The 24,758-nt window shown below is 45.6% G+C and overlaps 1 protein-coding gene across 1 annotated transcript in view; it reads left to right on the forward strand.

Moving 5' to 3' along the window:
- Nucleotides 1-24,758, forward strand: part of slc2a12 (solute carrier family 2 member 12) — a 55,073-nt gene that overhangs the window by 20,604 nt on the left and 9,711 nt on the right. The window contains exon 4 of the mRNA XM_078400220.1: nt 24,626-24,742. Coding sequence (XP_078256346.1) covers nt 24,646-24,742 — 97 coding nt within the window. The 5' untranslated portion in view covers nt 24,626-24,645. The remainder of the gene's footprint in view (nt 1-24,625; nt 24,743-24,758) is intronic.

The raw sequence follows: 24,758 nt of genomic DNA on the forward strand, positions 1-24,758 counted from the left end.
CATCGGCTCACCGGGTCCGCGCCGACCAGCAATCCCCACACACTAGGGACAGTTTACCAAGCCAATTAACCTGGAAACATGTACGCTTTGGAGTGTGGGAGGAAACCAAAGGTCTCGGAGAAAACCCATGCAGGTCAGGGGGACAAAAGTACGAACTCTGTCCAGACAGAACCCATAGTTGGGATCAAACCCAGGTCTCTGGCGCTGTAAGGCCGCAACTCTACCGCTAATGATGCTGAATAAAATAAAGCAGTCAGGTGGAAAATACAAGAGGTGGAATGTGGAGGAGCTAGATGGTGAGCAGAAACTGAGAAGAAGATGTGAGCAAAGACCCAGATACTCAGTAATATAGAAACAAGGAACTGCAGATGCTGGTTTCCAAACAAAAACACAAAGTGCCAGAGTAACTCACTGGGTCAGGCATCATCTCTGGAGAATATGAATAGGTGAGGTTTCAGTTTGAGACCCTTCTTCAGGTTGATCCCAGTAATGTTTGAAATTGTCCTAAAAGTTTTTTTTAATTTGCCTGTTGTGTGAATAGACAGAGAGAGAGAGGGGGGTTTTATGTTTGACTAAATCATGCATTTAAGAGTAGCACCCAAAGCAAGTTAGCTTAGAGGAAACATTTTTGATGAAATCAATATTATTCAGCTCCTTCGCAACTGAGTTGAGAACTTAACTTTTGAGACTTTTGAGCTGTGCTTGACATTTGCTGATAAATGTACTGCATAAAGCTGTTGTGTGTTCAATGTTGGTTAGTCTGTTTCTCAGACCAGCGATGAAATCTATCGGTATCGTTCAGGGCTTTAAGATTCTACCAGCGTATAATGTAGAAATCACTATTCCATTGAAGCTTATCCATGCATTATTTTCCTTATTATTCACAATACAAAGTTTCCTTGGAGTTATTTGACTGTATTAAGAATGCATATTTATCTTTATTTAATAAATGTTCTGAAAGGAGGTTACACATGTTTAAAAAAAATGTTTCCAAGGTCAATCTTGTGATTCAAGATTGTACAAGTTGTATGTGTGGTAAAGGTGACAGCTGGTATTTGTACTTCAAGTGACATTGAAAAGTTAAATACACTTGATTATCATGATTAGTTCAATTTTTCATGCAACTCAATAATTTTGTTGTTCGATTAATACTGCGTTCTTGAATTGTGCTTAAATGGAATGTTCTGACACAACAAAATCTGTTATTCACAACTTTTTATAAAATCAGAAGAGTTTCTTGTAGTCAGTGTCTCTCAGTAAAGAAGCACAAAGAATGGATCTGACACTAACCCCGATCACTTTTCAATGATGTTTATTGGGAAGTTGATTGTGAAATATTGGTTGAGAATTAGAATGGGCTCCATTGTCAAGCACTCTTTAGGAAATATTAAGCTTGCAACTTATTTTCTTTCTAATGTTGATGGGTAGAAACAAATAACTGCAGATGGCGGTTGATACGCACAAGGCCACATTGCTGGAGTAACTCAGCAGGTCAGGCAGCATCTCTGGAGAACATGGATAGGTGACGTTTTGGGTCAAGACTCTTCAGACTGAAGGCAGGGCGGGCGGGGGTGGGGGGGTGAGGGAGGTCAGTACACATGATGGATCAGGCAGCGTTCACTTTTTGTAATCTCCTTCATTCCTGGAACTTCTGAACCAGGCTGTGATGCAACCAGTCTATAATGTTCATAATTTCATAAGTGATAGGAGCACAATTAGGCAATTCGGCCCATCATCTACTCCTCCATTCAACCATGGCTGATCATGTCTCCCTCCTAACCCCATTCTCCTGCCTTCTCCCATAACCCCTGACACCCATATAATGGTCAAATCAATGCTAGGAAAGTGAGATACAAAACTGGTACGGCTCACCATTTGAAATTGCTGAGTCAGTTTTAAACTCCAATGGGCTGCAACAGGCCAGTTAGAAGAAACGGTTCCTGAATCTTGTGTGGGGATTTGTCGGAACAATATAGAAGGCCTCGCCATTTCATTAAAGCTCCTAATTATAAACAAAATAAACAATGGTGTTCTTTGAACGTTGTGCAGTAAATTTATATCAGAAATCAAAGTAAGGATGGGGATTTGTACGGAACCATAGACCATTCTTGATGAATATCAACTCGCAGTTGCTTCTGAACTGGATAGTGTACAGGGTGATTACTGGTTGGTTCGGACTCGGTGGGCTGAAGGGCCTGTTCCTGCGCTGTATTTCTAAAGTCTAAAGTAAAGTCTCAAGTCTAAACATTGATTAGGCTTGTATACACTGAAATTTAGAAGGATGAGAGGAGATCTTATCGAAACGTATAAGATTATTAAGGGGTTGGACACGTTAGAGGCAGGAAACATGTTCCCAATGTTGGGGGAGTCCAGAACCAGGGGCCACAGTTTAAGAATAAGGGGTAGGCCATTTAGAACTGAGATGAAGAAAAACTTTTTCAGTCAGAGAGTTGTGAATCTGTGGAATTCTCTGCCTCAGAAGCCAGTGGAGGCCAATTCTCTGAATGCATTCAAGAGAGAGCTAGATAGAGCTCTTAAGGATAGCGGAGTCAGGGGGTATGGGGAGAAGGCAGGAACGGGGTACTGATTGAGAATGATCAGCCATGATCACATTGAATGGCGGTGCTGGCTCGAAGGGCCAAATGGCCTCCTCCTGCACCTATTGTCTATTGTGTAACATGAACTCTGTCTTTCTTTCTTTACAATTATCGCAGTTAGTTTTATTTCAGAATTCCAGCAACTGTTCTGTACATGGTCGTGTTCCAGAAGATTGTTTTCTCCTTTTACTTTACTTTTTTGAATTGGCCTCCACTGCCTTCTGAGGCAGAGAATTCCACAGATTCACAACTCCCTGACTGAAAATGTTTTTCCTCATCTCAGTTCTAAATGGCCTACCCCTTATTCTTAAACTGTGGCCCCTTGTTCTGGACTCCCCCAACATTGGGAACATGTTTACACGCACAATTTGCCTGCTAGACGTCGCATGGTTCCTCCCACACCTTCAACATCCACATGTCTGATTTATTGTTGGTTATCTTTCATCTTAATTTGAAACTTTGTTCTGTCAGCTCCAATGATTTCCTTGGGTTATGCGTTGCACTCACATTCTCCTCCATTTACTTACTTTGTTCTGAGTGTGGATGTTGCTGACAGTGACAGCAGTTATTGACAATCCTTAATCATCGCTGAACTGATGAGCCACTTAGACAATAGACAATAGACAATAGGTGCAGGAGTAGGCCATTCAGCCCTTCGAGCCAGCACCGCCATTCAATGCGATCATGGCTGATCACTCTCAATCAGTACCCCGTTCCTGCCTTCTCCCCATACCCCCTCACTCCGCTATCCTTAAGAGCTCTATCCAGCTCTCTCTTGAAAGCATCCAACGAACTGGCCTCCACTGCCTTCTGAGGCAGAGAATTCCACACCTTCACCACTCTCTGACTGAAAAAGTTCTTCCTCATCTCCGTTCTAAATGGCCTACCCCTTATTCTTAAACTGTGGCCCCTTGTTCTGGACTCCCCCAACATTGGGAACATGTTTCCTGCCTCTAATGTGTCCAATCCCCTAATTATCTTATATGTTTCAATAAGATCCCCCCTCATCCTTCTAAATTCCAGTGTATACAAGCCCAATTGCTCCAGCCTTTCAACATACGACAGTCCCGCCATTCCGGGAATTAACCTAGTGAACCTACGCTGCACGCCCTCCATAGCAAGAATATCCTTCCACAAATTTGGAGACCAAAACTGCACACAGTACTCCAGGTGCGGTCTCACCAGGGCCCGGTACAACTGTAGAAGGACCTCTTTGCTCCTATACTCAACTCCTCTTGTTACGAAGGCCAACATTCCATTGGCTTTCTTCACTGCCTGCTGTACCTGCATGCTTCCTTTCATTGACTGATGCACTAGGACACCCAGATCTCGTTGAACTCCCCCTCCTCCTAACTTGACACCATTCAGATAATAATCTGCCTTTCTATTCTTACTTCCAAAGTGAATAACCTCACACTTATCTACATTAAACTGCATCTGCCATTTATCCGCCCACTCACACAACCTATCCAAGTCACCCTGCCGCCTTATTGCATCTTCCTCACAATTCACACTACCCCCCAGCTTAGTATCATCTGCAAATTTGCTAATGGTACTTTTAATCCCTTCGTCTAAGTCATTAATGTATATCGTAAATAGCTGGGGTCCCAGCACCGAACCTTGCGGTACCCCACTGGTCACTGCCTCCCATTCCGAAAGGGACCCATTTATCCCCACTCTTTGCTTTCTGTCTGTCAACCAATTTTCTATCCATGTCAGTACCCTACCCCCAATACCATGTGCCCTAATTTTGCCCACTAATCTCCTGTGTGGGACCTTGTCGAAGGCTTTCTGAAAGTCGAGGTACACCACATCCACTGACTCTCCCTTGTCAATTTTCCTAGTTACATCCTCAAAAAATTCCAGTAGATTTGTCAAGCATGATTTCCCCTTCGTAAATCCATGCTGACTCGGAATGATCCCGTTACTGCTATCCAAATGCTCAGCAATTTCGTCTTTTATAATTGACTCCAGCATCTTCCCCACCACTGATGTCAGACTAACTGGTCTATAATTACCCGTTTTCTCTCTCCCTCCTTTCTTAAAAAGTGGGGTAACATTTGCTATCCTCCAATCCACCGGAACTGATCCTGAATCTATAGAACATTGAAAAATGATCTCCAATGCTTCCACTATTTCTAGAGCCACCTCCTTAAGTACCCTGGGATGCAGACCATCAGGCCCTGGGGATTTATCAGCCTTCAGTCCCATCAGTCTACCCAAAACCATTTCCTGCCTAATGTGGATTTCCTTCAGTTCCTCCATCACCCTAGGTTCTCCGACCCCTAGAACATTTGGGAGATTGTGTGTATCTTCCTCAGTGAAGACAGATCCAAAGTAACGGTTTAACTCGTCTGCCATTTCTTTGTTCCCCATAATAAATTCCCCTGTTTCTGTCTTCAAGGGACCCACATTTGCCTTGACTATTTTTTTCCTCTTCACGTACCTAAAAAAACTTTTGCTATCCTCCTTTATATTATTGGCTAGTTTACCCTCGTACCTCATCTTTTCTCCCCATATTGCCTTTTTAGTTAACTTTTGTTGCTCTTTAAAAGAGTCCCAATCCTCTGTCTTCCCACTCTTCTTTGCCATGTTATACTTCCTCTCCTTAATTTTTATGCTGTCCCTGACTTCCCTTGTCAGCCACAGGTGTCTCTTACTCCCCTTAGAGTCTTTCCGCCTCTTTGGAATAAATTGATCCTGCAACCTCTGCATTATTCCCAGGAATACCTGCCATTGCTGTTCTACCGTCTTCCCTGCTAGGGCCTCCTTCCAGTCAATTTTGGCCAGCTCCTGCCTCATGCCTCCGTAATCCCCTTTGCTATACTGTAATACCGACACTTCCGATTTTCCCTTCTGCCTTTCCATTTGCAGAGTAAAACTTATCATGTTGTGATCACTGCCTCCTAATGGCTCTTTTACCTCTAGTCCCCTTATCAGATCAGGATCATTACACAACACTAAATCCAGAATTGCCTTCTCCCTGGTAGGCTCCAGTACAAGCTGTTCTAAGAATCCATCTCGAAGGCACTCTACAAACTCTCTTTCCTGGGGTCCATTTCCAACCTGATTTTCCCAGTCTACCTGCATGTTGAAATCTCCCATAACCACCGTAGCATTACATTTTTGACACGCCAATTTTATCTCCTGATTCAACTTGCACCCTATGTCGAGGCTACTGTTTGGGGGCCTATAGATAACTCCCATTAGGGTCTTTTTACCCTTACAATTTCTTAGGAATTAACTACACGGGAGGGTTGGTTTTCACAATACAAGCCAGAACGGGCAGTACCGGATGAGTTTTTAAAACAACCTGGCTGTTTTCTGGTTACTGAGACTAGATTGAATTCCAGAATTTATTATATTTTATTACATGAACTTAAATGTTACCGTCTATCCCATTGGAGATCTTTAATCGGACTTTACTGGATTTTATTTAGCGCTAAGCGTTATTCCCTTTATCCTGTATCTGTACACTATGGACGCTTGATTGAAATCTTGTAGATAGACGCAAAATACTGGAGTAACAGGCAGCATCTCTGGAGAGAAGGAATGGGTGATGTTTCGGGGCGAGACCCTTCTTCAGACTTGTATAGTCTTTCCAGTGACTGGACAGCACACAACATAAAAAGCTTTTCACTGTGCCTCAGTACACGTGACAATAAACTAAATTAATTCATACATGTGCTTCTGTATCAATGATCCCAAACTCGGGCTGCTAGTCCAGTAACCTAACCACTATGCCACAGCAGCATCTACGTGCTAACTACTTTAAGTTAAACTTCCATGCTTTTTGTGCCATTTGAATGCGGAGATTGATATTCTTGATTAGTAAGGGTGTCAAAGGTTACAGGGAGAGATAGATCAGCCATGATTAAATGGTGGAGTAGACTCGATGGGCTGAATGGTCTAATTATTAAAATGGAGGCTGGATATCAGCTGAGCCCCAGATAAACACAAAGGTCTCCCCACAATCTGCAGGACTTATGTAATTCCGTAAATTTCAGTTTTAGTTTAGAGATACCACATAGAAACAGACCTAGGCACACCAAGTCCATGCCCAATTAATTATTGATCACACTAATCCCTCTTTCTCATCCACTCCCTACACGTTAGGGGCAATTTTGCAATGGCAAATTAACTTACAAACCCGTGCATCTTTGGGAAGAGGGAGGAAATGGGTGCATCAAGAGAAAACCCAATGGTTACAGGGAGAACGTGCAATCTTCACGCAGGCAGCACCCGAAGTCAGGATCGAACTCAGTTCTCTGGCACTGACTGACAGCAACTCTACCAGCTGTGTCACCGTGCCACCTCACTCTCAACAATTAGATTTGATAGCATAATTATTTCAAAGGCACCTCTTGTTTGGAGAGCGTTAGCAAACATCCTGAGGTGTTTTATTGAACAATTCCCAGTTTGTGTTTAACATATTTTTCAAGGCAGTTGTTTTGTAATATTTCAGCATGATTACTCTTTCATTGTTATCTGCCATTTACAAAGTATTTTCCATTTTCCCCCAGAAAGAATCGCAAAAGTCATCTCACGGTTTGAATCAAACCGTTTGATAATCCACTTTTTTTATGTAGACGTGACTGTCAATGGCAAACCATGTGTTTATTTTCAGTCTTCAATGGCCCTTGAACTAAATGGCTCCCTTATCTATTTCAAAGGATATTTAAAGCTCTAATATATTGAAATGGATTTTGAATGGCGCATGAGTCAGATTGCCTATTATATTGTTAACATTATTGTGACAGCAGGATTTTCATCTGCGTACATTTAATTATTTGACTAAATTAAAATTTCCCAAATACTGTGGTAGAATTTGAATTTGAATACATCCTGGAACAGAACAAAGTAGTTAGTTCCTAATTCACGCCTAATGACTTTAATCTGTACAATGTAAGAGGAGGATATATAAATTATCATTTTACAATAGACAATAGGTGCAGGAGGAGGCCATTCGGCCCTTCGAGCCAGCACCACCATTCAATGTGATCCTGGCTGATCATTCTCAATCAGTGCCCCGTTCCTGCCTTCTCCCCATACCCCCTGACTCCACTATCCTTAAGAGCTTTATCTAGCTCTCTCTTGAAAGCATTCAGAGAATTGGCCTCCACCGCCTTCTGAGGCAGTGAATTCCACAGATTTACAACTTTCTGACTGAAAAAGTTTTTCCGTTCTCCGTTCTAAATGGCCTACCCCTTATTCTTAAACTGTGGCTCCTGGTTCTGGACTCCCCCAACATTGGGAACATGTTTCCTGCCTCTAACGTGTCCAACCCCTTAATAATCATATATGTTTCAATAAGATCCCCTCTCATCCTTCTAAATTCCAGTGTATACAAGCCTAGTCGCTCCAGTCTTTCAACATACGACAGTCCCGCCATTCCGGGAATTAACCTAGTGAACCTACACTGCACGCCCTCAATAGCAAAAATATCCTTCCTCAAACTTGGAGACCAAAACTGCACACAGTGCTCCAGGTGCGGTCTTACTAAGGCCCTGTACAACTGCAGAAGGACCTCTTTGGTCCTATACTCAACTCCTCTTGTTATGAAGGCCAACATTCCATTGCCTTTCTTCACTGCCTGCTGTACCTGCATGCTTCCTTTCAGTGACTGATGCACTAGGACACCCAGATCTCGTTGTACGTCCCCTTTTCCTAATTTGACACCATTCAGATAATAATCTGCCTTCCTATTCTTACCACCAAAGTGAATAACCTCATATTTATCCACATTAAACTGCATCTGCCATGCATCCATCCACTCACACAACCTGTCCAAGTCACCCTGGAACCTCATAGCATCTTCCTCACAGTTCACACTGCCACCCAGCTTTGTGTCATCTGCAAATTTGTTAATGTTACTTTTAATCCCTTCATCCAAGTCATTAATGTATATTGTAAATAGCTGTGGTCCCAGCTTCAGAGCTGGATAAATAAAACTTGCTTTTGAAGAGGCTAGATTTTCCTTTGCAAGATAAACTCTGAAACCAGTGATTATTGATTTTCTCCTGTGTATCTGCAGTCTGTGCTGAGCTGGATTTTTGAATTAAACCATTAAGTTGTAGGTTTTATTTTAATCATTAGTAACACAAAAGGTGAGAATAAAATCTTATCGGTGGATTGAGGCCAAGACACACATGTTTCTTCATGATTAATGGCTGTATCATTTCAGTTCCAGAACCTGCATCCGGTCGTGATGCCTAGTCGTGACCCAAAACCTTGGCATACACCTTTTGCCTCGACAGAAGCTGCTTGATCCACTGAGTTATTCCAGAGTTCTGCTCTTTGCCAGACGTAGTGGAATTCGTGCTGACTTTATTGATCTTAGTGCTGGAGGTTGTGAGTTTAGGACATTCTGCCAGAGTAGCCAAAGGAAATAATGGTAGTGCATTTTGTCGATGGTATACATTGCAGCAACTATGCAGTATTTGATGGATACCTATTTTAAATATGTAAAATGGTGGATGGCGGCACTTATAACGTGTGCTCTTTGTTCTGAATATATTTAGTTGTGGAGAACCATTGGAGCTGCACTCATCCGGGCAAATCGTTTTCCATCACACTTCTAATGGGATTTGTAGAGGCTTTGAGGTGTCAGGATAGAGCTCCCCACTTGTAGGATGCCCAGTCTTTGGCCTTCTCTTGTAGCATTAGTATTATACGGTTGGTCCATTTGAGGTTTTAGTTAAGGTTACTTGTAGGATGTTGACGGAACTTTAGTAAGGCCTTTTAAATGTCATGGGGAGATGTTTAGACTCTGGCTGGAGGTGGTCTTTGCATGGCACTTAACAGATGATAGTGGGTTTTTTTAAGCAGGCGGAGTAGTGGGAGGTTAAATATGCCTACGAATACCTCTGCCAGTTGATCCACACAGGTCCCGAGAACGCGCGGCCAGGGACTCCACCAGGACTAATTGCTTTCCGTGAATTCACTCTTGAGGAAAGCTGATCAAGCTTCTACCATGGTAACCATTGATACAGGCACACCCAAGACTGGCGGAACAGTCAGTCAGTCAGTGGCATTTCACCACTGACCTGATGTTCAAAGGGGCCTCGAATGCATTGTGCTCATCGGGGACGGACCCGTTGTTGCCAGCGATAGATACTGCATGCCTTCATTTTGTAGAGAAGTATAGTTTTGTAGCACACAAGTCTTATCACAATCTATGGGTATCTATGTCATTGCCTCGGATCTTGAAATCCCTCTTGGCGTTCTTAATGGCTCTGCGAATGGTCGTAGATAGATTTTTTCAATGCTGCTCGGGATTGTTCGACTCAAATGCTGCAGGCTTCCAGAAGCGTATAGACAGGTACATGTTGTGATGTAATTAAAGTAAAGGGGGAGATGTGATGTAAGTAAAGTAAAGGGAGAGATGTGATGTATATGTGATGTAAATGCCAGTGCCCCCTTGAGGCCAAGAGCAGAAGCTGGCCAATGGGCTTGTGTGATTAGTGATTATTTTCCAATGTTCTATAGATTCCGGGTCAGTTCCTGTGGATTGAAGGGTAGCTAATGTTATCCCACTTTTCAAGAAAGGAGGGAGAGAGAAAACAGGAAATTATAGACCAGTTAGTCTGACATCAGTGGTGGGGGTGATGCTGGAGTCAATTATAAAAGACGAAATTGCGGAGCATTTGGATAGCAGTAACAGGATCGTTCCGAGTCAGCATGGATTTACGAAGGGGAAATCATGCTTGACTAATCTACTGGAGTTTTTTGAGGATGTAACTAGGAAAATTGACAGGGGAGTGCCGGTGGATGTGGTGTACCTCGACTTTCAGAAAGCCTTCGACAAGGTCCCACATAGGAGATTGGTGGGCAAAATTAGAGCACATGGTATTGGAGGTAGGGTACTGTCATGGATAGAAAGTTGGTTGACAGACAAAAAGCAAAGGGTGGGGATAAATGGGTCCCTTTCAGAATAGCAGGCAGTCACTAGTGGGGTACCGCAAGGCTCGGTGTTGGGACCGCAGCTATTTACAATATACATCAATGACTTGGATGAAGGGATTAAAAGTACCATTAGCAAATTTGCCGATGATACAAAGCTAGATGACAGTGTGAACTGTGAGGAAGATGCTATGAGGTTGCAGGGTGACTTGGACAGGTTGTGTGAGTGGGCGGATGCATGGCAGATGCAGTTTAATGTGGATAAGTGTGAGGTTATCCACTTTGGTGGTAAGAATAGGAAGGCAGATTATTATTTGAATGGTGTCAAGTTAGGAAAAGGGGACGTACAACGTGATCTGGGTGTCTTAGTGCATCAGTCACTGAAAGGAAGCATGCAGGTACAGCAGGCAGTGAAGAAAGCCAATGGAATGTTGGCATTCATAACGAGAGGAGTTGAGTATAGGAGCAAAGAGGTCCTTCTGCAGTTGTACAGGGCCCAAGTGAAACCGCACCTGGAGTACTGTGTGCAGTTTTGGTCTCCAAATTTGAGGAAGGATATTCTTGCTATTGAGGGCGTGCAGCGTAGGTTTACTAGGTTAATTCCCGGAATGGCGGGACTGTCATATGTTGGAAGACTAGAGCGACTAGGTTTGTATACACTGGAATTTAGAAGGATGAGAGGGGATCTTATCGAAACGTATAAGATTATTAAGGGGTTGGACATGTTAGAGGCAGGAAACATGTTCCCAATGTTGGGGGAGTCCAGAACCAGGGGCCACAGTTTAAGAATAAGGGGTAGGCCATTTAGAACAGAGATGAGGAAAAACTTTTTTAGTCAGAGAGTTGTGAATCTGTGGAATTCTCTGCCTCAGAGGGCAGTGGATGCCAATTCTCTGAATACATTCAAGAGAGAGCTAGATAGAGCTCTTAAGGATAGCGGAGTCAGGGGGTATGGGGAGAAAGCAGGAACGGGGTACTGATTGAGAATGATCAGCCATGATGACATTGAATGGTGGTGCTGGCTCGAAGGGCCGAATGGCCTACTCCTGCACCTATTGTCTATTGTCTATTGTCTATTGCCTTGTGACTGAGGTCAGATGACCTTCTAGGGCCAATGGGCTTGTGCCTTGTGACTGAGGTCAGGTGACCTTCTAGAAGTTTCCTGGTGAAGGATCAGTAATAAAATCTTCTTACAAGATGTCGGGCGTATATTCATTGTGCTGGCCACAACAGGGTCATAAAAGACATTACATGGTGTCAGAAATAAAAAGCAACTAAAGAAAAGAATGTCTGGACTCAAGCCACCGGGACCACTCTCCCTGCAAGGGAACTTGGCCAAGAATTATAAGGACTGGATAAGGGCATTCCAGCTGTACGAGACGGCAACAGAGACAGAGACAGAGTCAGAGTCAGAGTCAGAGTCAGAGACAGAGACAGAGACAGAGACAGAGACAGAGACAGAGTCAGAGACAGTGACAGAGTCAGAGTCAGAGACAGAGACAGAGACAGAGTCAGAGACAGAGACAGAGACAGAGACAGAGTCAGAGACAGTGACAGAGTCAGAGTCAGAGTCAGAGTCAGAGTCAGAGACAGAGTCAGAGTCAGAGACAGAGACAGAGTCAGAGTCAGAGACAGAGACAGAGACAGAGACAGAGTCAGAGACAGAGACAGAGACAGAGACAGAGACAGAGACAGAGTCAGAGTCAGAGACAGAGTCAGAGTCAGAGACAGAGTCAGAGTCAGAGTCAGAGACAGAGACAGAGACGGAGACAGAGTCAGAGACAGAGACAGAGACAGAGACAGAGACAGTGACAGAGTCAGAGTCAGAGACAGAGACAGAGTCAGAGACAGAGTCAGAGACAGAGTCAGAGTCAGAGTCAGAGACAGAGTCAGAGACAGAGTCAGAGTCAGAGTCAGAGACAGAGACAGAGACAGAGACAGAGTCAGAGACAGAGACAGAGACAGTGACAGAGACAGAGACAGTGACAGAGACAGAGACAGACAGTGACAGAGTCAGAGTCAGAGACAGAGTCAGAGACAGAGTCAGAGTCAGAGTCAGAGACAGAGTCAGAGTCAGAGTCAGATACAGATACAGAGACAGAGACAGAGTCAGAGACAGAGACAGAGTCAGAGTCAAAGTGTCGGGTCCCTGCCGGCAGGGCGACTGCGGGGATGAGTTCCAGGAAGAACCTGAGCCGTTTCTGGGAGTGGGAGAGAAAGATCGTGTGCGTGAGCAGGAACTGTTGTACTTCGTGGTCCGGTACCTGTTGTACCTTTAGTGACTCTGGACGGACCACAAGTACACGTGTATAAAAGGTTACAATGCTGGAGCTCAACTCCAGGCTGTTTATTCCGTGGTCATCTGGATCCAGAGTGACCACCCAATCACACCAACCTCTTATATACGCATTCCTGCACATGCAAACAAAGTAGTCCTTGGGATACACAACGTAGTCCCAGGCAATATCACAACATCCCCCTTGTCTTATAAAAGAAATATATATATATATATATGTAACAACAAACTCTAAACACAAACGTTTTTTTGAAACACCATAAAACATTAACAAATATCAACAGTAACGTGCAGGTTTCTTACTGGCACGTCCCGAGCGTGTCACATAATCCCCATCATCATTACGGGCCGGTCGTTCCTCCGCTTCACATTGGGTCTCAACCCTATCGCTGTCTGGGGGGACACAATGGGGACCAACCCCTGGCTTCTCCAGTGGAAGATCTCTCAACTGCACTCGATTCCTCCTGAACCGATTTCCATTCGGCGTCTCAATAATGTAAGACCTTGACTGGGGTTCGTCGCAGACCGATCTCACTTCTGCTGGAACCCAGACCTGATTCGCTCTATCCAGAACCCGGACCTTCTGTCCAGCGTGCAATGGCAACAAGTCATGTCTCTTGACCGAACTGTCAAACTGTGCCTTCATATTCTGCTTACGCTCCTCAAGTCGCTCAAAGGTCCTCTGCCCTTCGTATGCCTTGTTCATGTCAAGGTTCATGGGGAGAGGCGTCCGAATCTGTCTTCCAAACATCATCTCCGCCGGTGACGGTAACTTGGAATCAATCGGTGTAGTGCGCAAGTTGAGTAAAGCTGCTGCTACACTCTGTCTTGTTGCCAAGGACTTCTTGATAACAGACTTCACCGTTCGTACCATGCGCTCAGCCAGCCCATTCGACTGAGGGTACCTAGGCGACGACGTTGTATGGGTGATTCCCCATTGCTTGCACATGGACTGGAAAGCTTCACCCACAAATTGTGGACCATTGTCGGAGATGATCTCCGTCGGTGCTCCTAGCAGACCAAACATTACAGTCACCATATTAGCAACCATGGCACTCGTGGTGCTAGTCAGTCGGTTCACCACCGGAAACTTGGAATGGTAATCCACCATGACAAGATATTGAACGTTGTCAATTTCAAACATGTCCATTGCTATTTTGGTCCAAGGTGTGACTGGTATCTCATGTGGCATGAGTGTTTCCCTCATTTGCTCTGGCATGTGCATCTGGCACGGACTACACCTTCGGACAAGGTCATCAATGTGTTGGTTCATGTTGGGCCAATAGACCATTTGTCTCGCTAGAAGTCTCGTCTTCTCAATGCCTTGGTGGCCAACATGAAGTTGCTGCAATACATCCTGTCTCATCGACTCAGGAATGACTACTTGCCGTCCTTTGAAAATGGCCCCATTTGACATGCCCAACTCATCTCGAAAAGACCAGTAGGGCCGCAGGTCGGTAGGTATCTCCTGTAGGGTCGCCGGCCATCCGGAATGGACATACTGCATAACCCTATGCAGTATAGGGTCACGACAAGTTTCTGTCTGCAGCTCCACCCTTTTGAGTTTGCCGAAGTGTATCAAGTCGACACCTAGCGTGTCCTCGATGTTGTCGAAGAAGATGCTCTCTACGTGTACATCGAGATCTATGCTCTCTGTCTTCTCCGGATTGGGCAGCCTGCTGAGAGTGTCAGCAATGATCATCTCAGCCCCAGGTCTGTGCTCTATGGTGAAGTTGTATCCTTGCACCTTGATGAGCAACCGCTGCAGTCGGGGTGGGGCACTCGTGAGTAGTTTGCCGCAGATAGTGACAAGAGGCTTGTGATCAGTCAGCACCTTAAAATCCCGCCCAAATAGGTACGTATGAAACCTTGTGATGCCAAAAACCAATGCAAGGGTCTCGCGTTCAATATTGGAGTAGTTGGACTGGCATGAAGACAGTGCCTTCGAAGCGTACGCAACAGGCCGTCCTTCCTGCGAAAGGCATGCTCCCACTCCTTTCACTGACGCATCTACCTCAAGGGTGACAGGAGCATCAGGGCGATAGTACTGGAGGACAGATTCCCCCTGTATGCAGCTCTTCAGGTTACAGAACGCCGTTTGGTGGTCTTCTTGCCACAAGAATGGGACATCTTTCTTCAGCAAATCCCTCAAAATGGCGACCAGGTCAGCATACTTTGGGATGTAGGGCGATAAAAAATTCATCATCCCCAGGAACCGTTGTAAATCTTCCTTATCTTGTGGTGTTGGCATCTTATGAATGTCCTGCACCTTACCAAGGTCTGGCCGAATGCCTGTGTCTGAATACATTGTCCCGAAGAAGTTGATGGAGTTAGGCTTCACTACGCACTTAGCACTGTTGAAAGCTAGTCCTTCCCGGGACGCTGCCTCTAACAGCTTCTGTAGATTATAATCATGTTCTTGCGCTGTGGATCCCACTATGACAATATCATCCGCAATGCAGACGCATCCAGGAACCTGTTCTATGATCGTGTCCATACGCTGCTGGAATATATCCTGACTCACCGACAAACCGAAAGGCAACCTCCTGTAGCAATACCTGCCAAAAGGCGTGCGGAACGTGGTAAGTTCCTGGCTAGCCTCATCAAGTCGGACAGACCAATAACCCGCTTTAGCATCGAGTTTGGAGAACAATTTCCCATTGGCAAAAGCCGGATTGATCTCCTCAAGTGTCTGGATCTTGTGCGGGCAACGTTTGAGACTTGCATTCAAACGCTTCGGGTCTAGGCATACCCTGATTGACCCATCCTTCTTAACGGAGGTGGTTATTGAACTGCACCAGTCCGTATGGTGAGTCACCTTTCGGATGACTCCATCATCTTCCATCTTGTCCAACTCAGCCCGCAACTTGTCTTTGAGATGGATACTACATTTCCTTGGCGCATCAATGTGTGGTGTGGCCTGCTCCTTGAGATGAAGGGTGGCTGGCCCCTTGAAGTTGCCAATCCGATCAAACTGATTAGGCCACCTCTTCATTAGGTCCCCCACCGAGTTGAAACTGTCTTGCTCCTTCCGAGCATCTGATGGGTGCTCCTCTGTTCCCATAGCATGTATCGTGACAACCTGAAGTTGCTTAATACCTGGGAGGCCTATGACAGCGGATCCTGCCACGTCTACCACGACAAATTCCTGAGGACACCACATCGACCCTTGGTATCGGCACGAAACGGATATAGTTCCAACACACATGATTTCTGTCCCATTATATGCTGTCAGACGGACTTTGCATGGTCGTAGGTGCTGCTTGTATTTGTCATTGGGATACATGTCTCGTATGATCCGAAGGGGAAGAGTATTTCCTCCAGCCCCGGTGTCTATCTTCACCTTCAGTCGATGTTGCCCCTTCATTAACGGGCATTTGATGTTCAACACCGCAAATGCCTCATCACCCATTGGAGGCATCCTGTCCATACCTGAAATGGTGATATTATGGAAACACATATCCGATCCTTCCTCTTGACTGTCACAGCACGATGCATCACCATCATGGGACTGCTGCTGCACCTCGTCAACTCGCTTGTATTTGCCCCTGGACCATTTAGATGGGCGCACAGGATCCACTTTATTCCTACAGCATTTTGCCCAATGCCCTTTCTTGCCACACTTCTTGCATGTGTCGCGATACGCCGGGCATTGCCTGGGCTTATGAAACAAATCACAGTAGCCACAAGGGTTTTGTCTCTCATCCTGCGACTTCTGTTTCGTCGACCCTCGTGTCTTGACAGCATCAATATGGCTAGACCCGGTCTCTAAAGGGGCGTGGACGTGATTACCAACTCCATGACTCTGTCAGTGAGCTCCTGCTCAGTGAAGTCACACTGGAGACTTTTTTCGCAACACCGGGTCACAAACTGAGCAAGCAACTCCCCCGGCTTCTGGCGATACCGCATCAACTCCAACCTGTGGACCCTGAAATTTACCTTCGTCCTCAGCTGGTCCTCAAAAAATGCCCATATGCACTCCGGTTTGCTCCGATCCTCCACACTCAGACCTGACGCATTCAAACGACGAAGTCCTTCCACTCCCAAAGCGATTTTTATCTTCGTGGCCTGCTTAGATTCCGATGCAACTTCTAAGTCTTCCAGGCACAGTTGCAACCTTTCCTTGAACAGGGAGAACTCAGTGGGGATGTCCAGCACTTGCCAGTTCATTTCAGGTAACCGAGACATATTATTTGCACTATATGGCGGAAACACGGTAACTTGAACAATTATAAACAAAACCAAAAACAACCGTATCACAGGACCCCAACCCTTGCTATCAGCAAATCTATAGCACTATATGCATTCACAGAAATAAACATACATATACCATAGTATCAAATGCAAACAGTAATCTTGCAGTATTACACACAGATAAGCACACAAAGCAATGTCCAAATCTTCCCTTCAAGAAGCAGACTGGCCGTGTAGATCAGCGTAGCGTAGGCTCTAGATGGGTGAAGGTCGCTGCTCCACTGTGATGATCTGCCTCGCAACGATGGGCTCGCAACGATGGGCCCGCAACGATGGGCTCGCAACGATGGGCTCGCAACGATGGGCTCGCAACGATGGGCTCGCAACGATGGGCCCGCAACGATGGGCTCGCAACGATGGGCTCGCAACGATGGGCTCGCAACGATGGGCTCGCAACGATGGGCCCGCAACGATGGGCTCGCAACGATGGGCTCGCAACGATGGGCTCGCAACGATGCAGCTCCCAGCTGCTGTAACCGCGTTGCGATCGGGCCTCGACTGCGGTGCGCGTTGGCCCCGCCCACAGATGCTCCCGGCCGCTGCTGCTCAGTCGACGCGTGCTGCCGCTGCCTCGGGCCCAGGGCCTTCCCGACTCACCGGTCGCCGCGCCTGGGGAAAGATGCAGTGCCTCGACCTTACCGGTCGTCGCGCCTCCGTGGGTGGTCGGTCCCTCCGGTCGCCGAACTCCCCCGCGATGTCGGGTCTCACCGGTCCCTGTCGGTGACGGTGTCGTCGTCGGTGTGGGCCTTCACACACCTCCCTCAGCAGCTTGCAACGTCCCGTCGGCAGCTCAGCGCTCGCTGACTACAGATCAGGTAAGTGCACATACACGGTAGGCCCTGTCGAGAGGCAATCCAGCGTCCCGTACGAGCTGGAAACTACTCTTTATTTCTGTTTCTTTCCCCTATGGCACTAGTTTAATTATTTTCGTAGTATAATTTTCACCAAAAACTTTTTTTTAAAATTAATTTTTTTAATGACTTGTGAACCTTTTCCGCTTGGGTTTCTCTTTACCTTTCTAGGCAAATCACCAAACCGCTGCCACCATGTTGTACTTCGTGGTCCGGTACCTGTTGTACCTTTAGTGACTCTGGACGGACCACAAGTACACGTGTATAAAAGGTTACAATGCTGGAGCTCAACTCCAGGCTGTTTATTCCGTGGTCATCTGGATCCAGAGTGACCGCCTAATCACACCAACCTCTTATATACGCATTCCTGCACATGCAAACAAAGTAGTCCTTGGGATACACAAAGTAGTCCCAGGCAATATCACAACAGGAACTACGCCGAGCAGGCCCAGGAGCTGGGGAACCCGGTGCCGGGCAGCGAGCCACTATTCTTCCTCAAGCCTCCCAGCGCCTACCTGCGAGAGGGCTCCCCGCTGCGCCTGCCCCACTACGCATACAACATAAACACGACACAGAACGGGTTGGAAATGCGACTTGCACGAGAAGTGGGCGATTGTCCAAACCCCCGGCACGGCTTGTAATTAAAGTAAAGGGGGAGATGTGATGTAAGTAAAGTAAAGGGAGAGATGTGATGTATATGTGATGTAAATGCCAGTGCCCCCTTGAGGTCAAGAGCAGAAGCTGGCCAATGGGCTTGTGCCTTGTGACTGAGGTCAGGTGACCTTCTAGAAGTTTCCTGGTGAAGGATCAGTAATAAAATCTTCTTACAAGATGTCGGGCGTATATTCATTGTGCTAGCCACAACAGGGTCTTACAGAGGACATTACACATGTGTTGTAGTCCGTGTCCTATTAACAGAGTAGTCAGACAACCAAAATCATTTAACCTCTTTATTCTACTCACCCAGGTGGGAGAGAGCCTAGATACCGGAGCGTTCAGAAACGCTCAGGCAGCCAGTGTAGCCTCTCTCCCTGAAAGCTTACATGTACACACCTTTTATACCCTAAATACATGTGCCAGTATTTTTCCATTGCTGCCTTATATGGCAAGTTTACAATGTCCTATAAATCTTTATGTGTCTTTCGGGACCTCCGTGTCCGTCGTGTCCATAGTGACCTCTTCTTTCTTGGTAACAACGGGCAGTCCATATGGCAAGATGTTCTTCGTAACCTTATATTACATTATATGGCAAGATGTTCTTCGTAACACTTCAAAGCTTGCTGATATCAGAGGATACGATAAGCCATAAACCGCGCTTCCATGCTGACAACAGGATGCCCCAGGAATAATCCGAGCTGGAGCTTTTACACTCCTGCAATAAAACCCACATAGCTGCATTCGTAATGTTAAGCCCTTACACATGGATAGGATAGGTTTAGCGGGATATGGACCAAATGTAGGCAGGTGGGGACTAGTGTAGATGGGGAATGGTCAGCTCAGGCAAATTGGGCCAAATGGCCCGTTTTTACGCTATATGATTCTGTGACTTAGACTACACCTGGGATTGGAACTCATGGTTAGACAATAGACAATAGATGCAGGAGGAGGCCATTCGGCCCTTCAAGCCAGCACTGCCATTGAAAGTGATCATGGCTGATCATTCTCAATCAGTACCCCGTTCCTGCCTTCTCCCCATACTCCCTGACTCCGCTATCCTTAAGAGCTCTATCTAGCTCTCTCTTGAATGCATTACAGGGTTTCTGTTTGGAAAATACACTTATCGTCTTTGGTGCATGGTCCTCTGAGAACTGGCTGATAAAGTCTGTGACAGCAGGTTAGCCACAGATTCCTTGAATACGGACCAGCCCATCAACTCAAAGCAGTCTCATCTAAATATTTTGGATTTGCTTGGATTAAACTCCATCTGCCATTTCTCCGCCCACATCCATAGCTGATTTATATCCTGGTGTGTATCGTTTGCCTTCCTCACAGTCCGCAAAGATAAGCAATCTTGGTGTCACCTGAAAACTTACCAATACTTTAGCACATTAGCATCACCATATTCTTTCACCTCCTTCTACATATTTTCGAGGATGTTGCCAGGATTAAAAGGTCTGAGCTATAGGCAGAGGTTGAGTGGGCTGGGACTCTATTCCTTGGAGTGCAGGAGAATGAGGGGTAATCTTATAGAGCTATATAAAATCATGAGGAATAGATCATGAAGATGCACATCGTCTCTTCCCCAGGGTAGATAAATCGAGGACCAAAGGACATAGGTTTGGCGTGAAGCAAAAAAGATTTTATAGGAATCTGAGGGATAACTTTTTCACACAAACGGTGGTGGGTGCATGGAACAAGCTGCCAGAGGAGATAGTTGAGGCTGGGACTATCCCAACATTTAAGAAACATTTAGACAGGTACATGGATAGGACAGGTTTGGAGGGATATGGAACAAAAGCGGGCAGGTGGGACATGTTGGCCGGTGAGGGCAAGTTGGTCGAAAGGGCCTGTTTCCACACTGTATCACTCTATGACGATGTCCTTTCTTTGAATCTTACTGATGCCAACCTCCACCTTCCCATCACTCCCAATTTGTGACCTACAACTCTGGTTCCCATCCCCCTGCCTCTCTAGTTTAAACCCTCCTCGGTAGTACCAGCAATCTTCCCAGCAAGGATATTGGTCCCCTCTAGTTCAGATGCAACCTGTCCCTCTTTGACAGGCCACCTCTGCTCCGGCTGATATCCCAATTGTCTAAAAATCTGAAGGTGCAGCTGAACACACATGCTGCAGGTGTAGTCCTCAGGGGCACTGAGGACTACACTTAAATCCCCCTGACGTCCAACATTCTGCAAGCACAACATTCAAATATTCCACCTGCCATCTCAATAACACCAAAACCAACAAAGAATTATAAGTTTATAAATTCCAGGAGCATAATTAAGCCATTCAGCCCATCAAGTCTACTCCACCATTCAATCATGGCTGATCTATCTTTCCCTCTCAACCCCATTCTCCTGCCTTCACCCCTACCCCTGACACCCTTATATTACATTACATGGCCTCCTCCTGCACCTATTGTCTATTGTCTATTATACAGAAAAACAGACTGTAGCTTCACCTGCCATTACCCTCTCCACAGTACTTCTCACCAAACCCTTACGAGTCATCACCTCCATGCTGCACTTTTCCACAACACAGCCTCTCCTCCAACATGGCTGATCCGCTCACCCAGTCCTGCCTTTTATTGGCTGCTGAGTCTCATCCTCCTTTCTTACCAGAAGCTTCTTGAGCCATCGCCTCAGTGCTGCACATTCCCTCATCACAGCACTTAAGCCTCGTGAGCCAGCAACCCTTAAGCCATCGCCTCCGTGCTGCACTTTCCCTCAACACAGCACTGATTAGTATCCAAACTTAAAGCACACGGTATTGTGGGTTCAGTATTGATGTGGATAGAGAACTGGCTGGCAGACAGGAAGCAAAGAGTAGGAATAAACGGGTCCTTTTCAGAATGGCAGGCAGTGACTAGTGGGGTACCGCAAGGCTCAGTGTTGGGACCCCAGCTATTTACAATATATATTAATGATTTGGACGAGGGAATTGAATGCAACATCTCCAAGTTTGCGGATGACACGAAGCTGGGGGGCAGTGTTAGCTGTGAGGAGGATGCTAGGAGGCTGCAACGTGACTTGGAGCACGCCATGATCATATTGAATGGTGGTGCAGGCTCGAAGGGCTGAATGGCCTACTCCTGCACCTATTTTCTATGTTTCTATGTTTCTATCAACCCTTCAGCCCATCATCAGAAGCTTCTTGAGCCATCGCCTCAGTTCTGCACATTCCCTCAACACAGCACTTAAGCCTCATGAGCCATCAATCCTTAAGCCATCGCCTCCGGGCTGCGCTTTCCCTCATCACAGCACTTAAGCCTCATGATCCATCGCCTCCACGCTGTGCTTTCTCTCAGCATGACAGCAGGATAGACATTGGCAGCAGAAGTGATGAAATATTTCAGTTCTTAGTGAGTGCAAGAAGTGGCAATGATGCAGTTGTGAAAGAGGTGAGGGAGGGTGCGAGTTTGGACAAATACTGCCCCAAATATCCAGTTAAAAAGACAGATGTAGCCTGGCCCCACGTCAGTGGCAATAGCTGCAGCATTGATCTGGAGATGAAGGAGAAGCCGTTCAATATGACGCCAGCGAAAATGAAGAAAGCCGAACATGCAGCATCTGCAATGTTTTGATTTTCAGAACTAGAGTCGTGTTCTATTATCAAAACAAGGCTATGGGTGGAGCTTTAAACATTGGCTGGGTATGAACGGGGCCATCATTAATGGTTCAGTAGTTAGTTTATTGCCACGTGTACCAAGCCTTGGTACAAGGTACAGTGAAATACCTTGTTTGCACACAGATCAGCAAGAGTATCCTTGTACATAAGCATAATCACCCCCGGTTAGTGCAGAATGTACAGAACAGCCCACTGAGTCCATATGCAAGAGATGCCACTTTGGCACCATTTTACAGTCCCATTTGCAGCCGTTGCCTCCATTCTGGTCGTCCCGCCAACCCAGGTCCCTCTCCGGCCCTTGTTGAGGTCGATCATTGCACAGTCCACTTGATTTTCCATTAATGTGTAATTAGGTGTTCTCTCACTATGTCCTGGAGATCATTGCTTCTCCATTTGCCCATCTGCTGGCTGCTGTATGAGATCTGGCCCTGCAGTTCTCAATGAGGAAAGTTTACTCTTAACCCGGCAAGTTCTCTCACCGTCATTTACTTTAGCCTCTCCTTGTTTTGCATTCCCTTTTTGATGTAGTTAGTGCAAGGTAGCTGTAGCAACAAAGGTGGCGTGGCGCCAGGTGTAATCTACACTCAAATCGAAGCAGGAAGTGTGACAGCCTGTAAAATCTCGGTTGAAATTATAATACCCTTTGAAATTCAAACCAGTTGATTTACGGCCGAAACGTTTGCAGTGCTCAAGTGAAAGTGCCTTCTTCTAAGCTCCTGAACAGCAAGGAGATGAGGTGACCGACAGGTAAAGAATTTATCTGTAGTAACTGATTCATTTGTTATGGCTTGAAGTGCAATCTCATCGTGTTGCTGTCAGTAAACGAGGAAGAAATAGAATGGAGTTTGAAGGTAGCAAACTATTTCGGTAGGTGTGGTCAGGAACAAAGACGCAGGGCTTTATATTTAAGCTGTGCAAGTCAGTAAGCAGCAGAAACTCATACTTTTTTTTACCAGTAGGTCGTGGAATAGAGTTAATGATTTACAGAGGTGCAATCCAGCTCATAAGTGTGCAGTAATATATGAAAAATGAGCACCGTACAGATAGTTGACGTTTGGGGGGTGAAATACTTTTGGTGTTCCTTTAACTCGTAAGGCAGGTGGAATGCAGTATTTCAAGTTTAGAACTAATTTGTTTTATTAAGGCACCCTTAAATGCAAATCAGTTGCATGTTTCTGTTCCAGAAGGGTTGATATGGACACAAGGATACCACAGGAATGTTGACCAATGCTCATTTAAAAAACGACAAAGGTTGCTTAAAGAACAACATGGCATTTTCTTGTTGTAGGAAGGAACTGCAGATGCTGGTTTAAACTGGAGAGACACACACAATGCTGGAGAAACTAACTCAGCGGAACAGGCAGCATCTCTGGAGAGAAGAAATGGGTGACGTTTCGGGTCGAGACCCTTCTTCAGACTGAGAGTTCGTGGAGGGGGAGATACAAAGATAAGGAAGTGTAAGGTGTGAGAAGGAGACATCAAAGGGGGTGAAAATCAAGGAGAATGTAGAATAGGTCATTGTTAGCTAGGTCAAGGTAACAACAAAGCAAACAGATAAAATGTAATCAGGGACAGTCAGACCTACCTGATCTCCTACATGGGTGAGATCAAGCGCCGGCTCAGCGATCGTTTCGCTGAACACCTCCGCTCAGTCCACCTAAACCAGGGGTTCCCAACCTTTATCGTCCCGTTTGCCCCTGGCAACTTTTCGAAAGTAAATTTACCCCCACCCCGTTTTGTTCAGTAATTTGAGTTTACACTTCTACAATGGGGAAATTTTAAAGCACTGTTTTTAACATTATTATTTGAAGTTCAAATAACAATAATAATAGCACATAACAATGTTATTTCACTTATTTATGAACAACTAACGATGAACAGATACCAGAGCCAAACACAGTATACCAGACCCAAACACAGTCAGTCAATGAGAACACATCAAACAACATTTCTACCTCGAAACTGAATTGTTTTAAAATTATAATTGGAAAAAAAAGTACAAATCCAGAATCAACAAATTTACCCCTGTAAATTTACCCCAGCTTGGGAACCCTTGACCTAAACCTATTTGATCTCCCGGTTGCTAAACACTTTTACTCCGCCTTCCATTCCCGCACAGACCTTTCTGTCCTGGGCCTCCTCCATTGTCAGAGTGAGGCCCAGTGCAAATTGGAGGACAACACCTCATATTTCGCTTGGGCAGCTTACACCCCAGCGGTATGAATATTGACATCTCTACCTTCAAATATTTGCAATATCAAATTGCCTCAGATCACTTTCAAATAATCCCGGGTGCAAAATGCTTCTGAAGCAAAGCTGCTTGCCTGATTTTGGTTGTCTGAAGCTGCTCCATGATGTCAGGAAGATGCATTTCATATTTTTACATTGTGCCTCTGTATAGGCAGATTAAGAAGCATATCTTTTATTTTGTTCTTCAGAGCAAATTGTAGCAGTGAACATGGAGTCAGAATTTGAGTTGCAAATTGAGTCCAAGTCAACCGAGAATCAAAATGATCTTGAATTTTCTAAATCTGACCAGCCTATGCCTCAGAAAGGTAAGAGTTTTGTAGT

This window comes from Rhinoraja longicauda, chromosome 5, assembly GCF_053455715.1.
Source record: "Rhinoraja longicauda isolate Sanriku21f chromosome 5, sRhiLon1.1, whole genome shotgun sequence".
Lineage (NCBI taxonomy): Eukaryota > Metazoa > Chordata > Chondrichthyes > Rajiformes > Arhynchobatidae > Rhinoraja > Rhinoraja longicauda.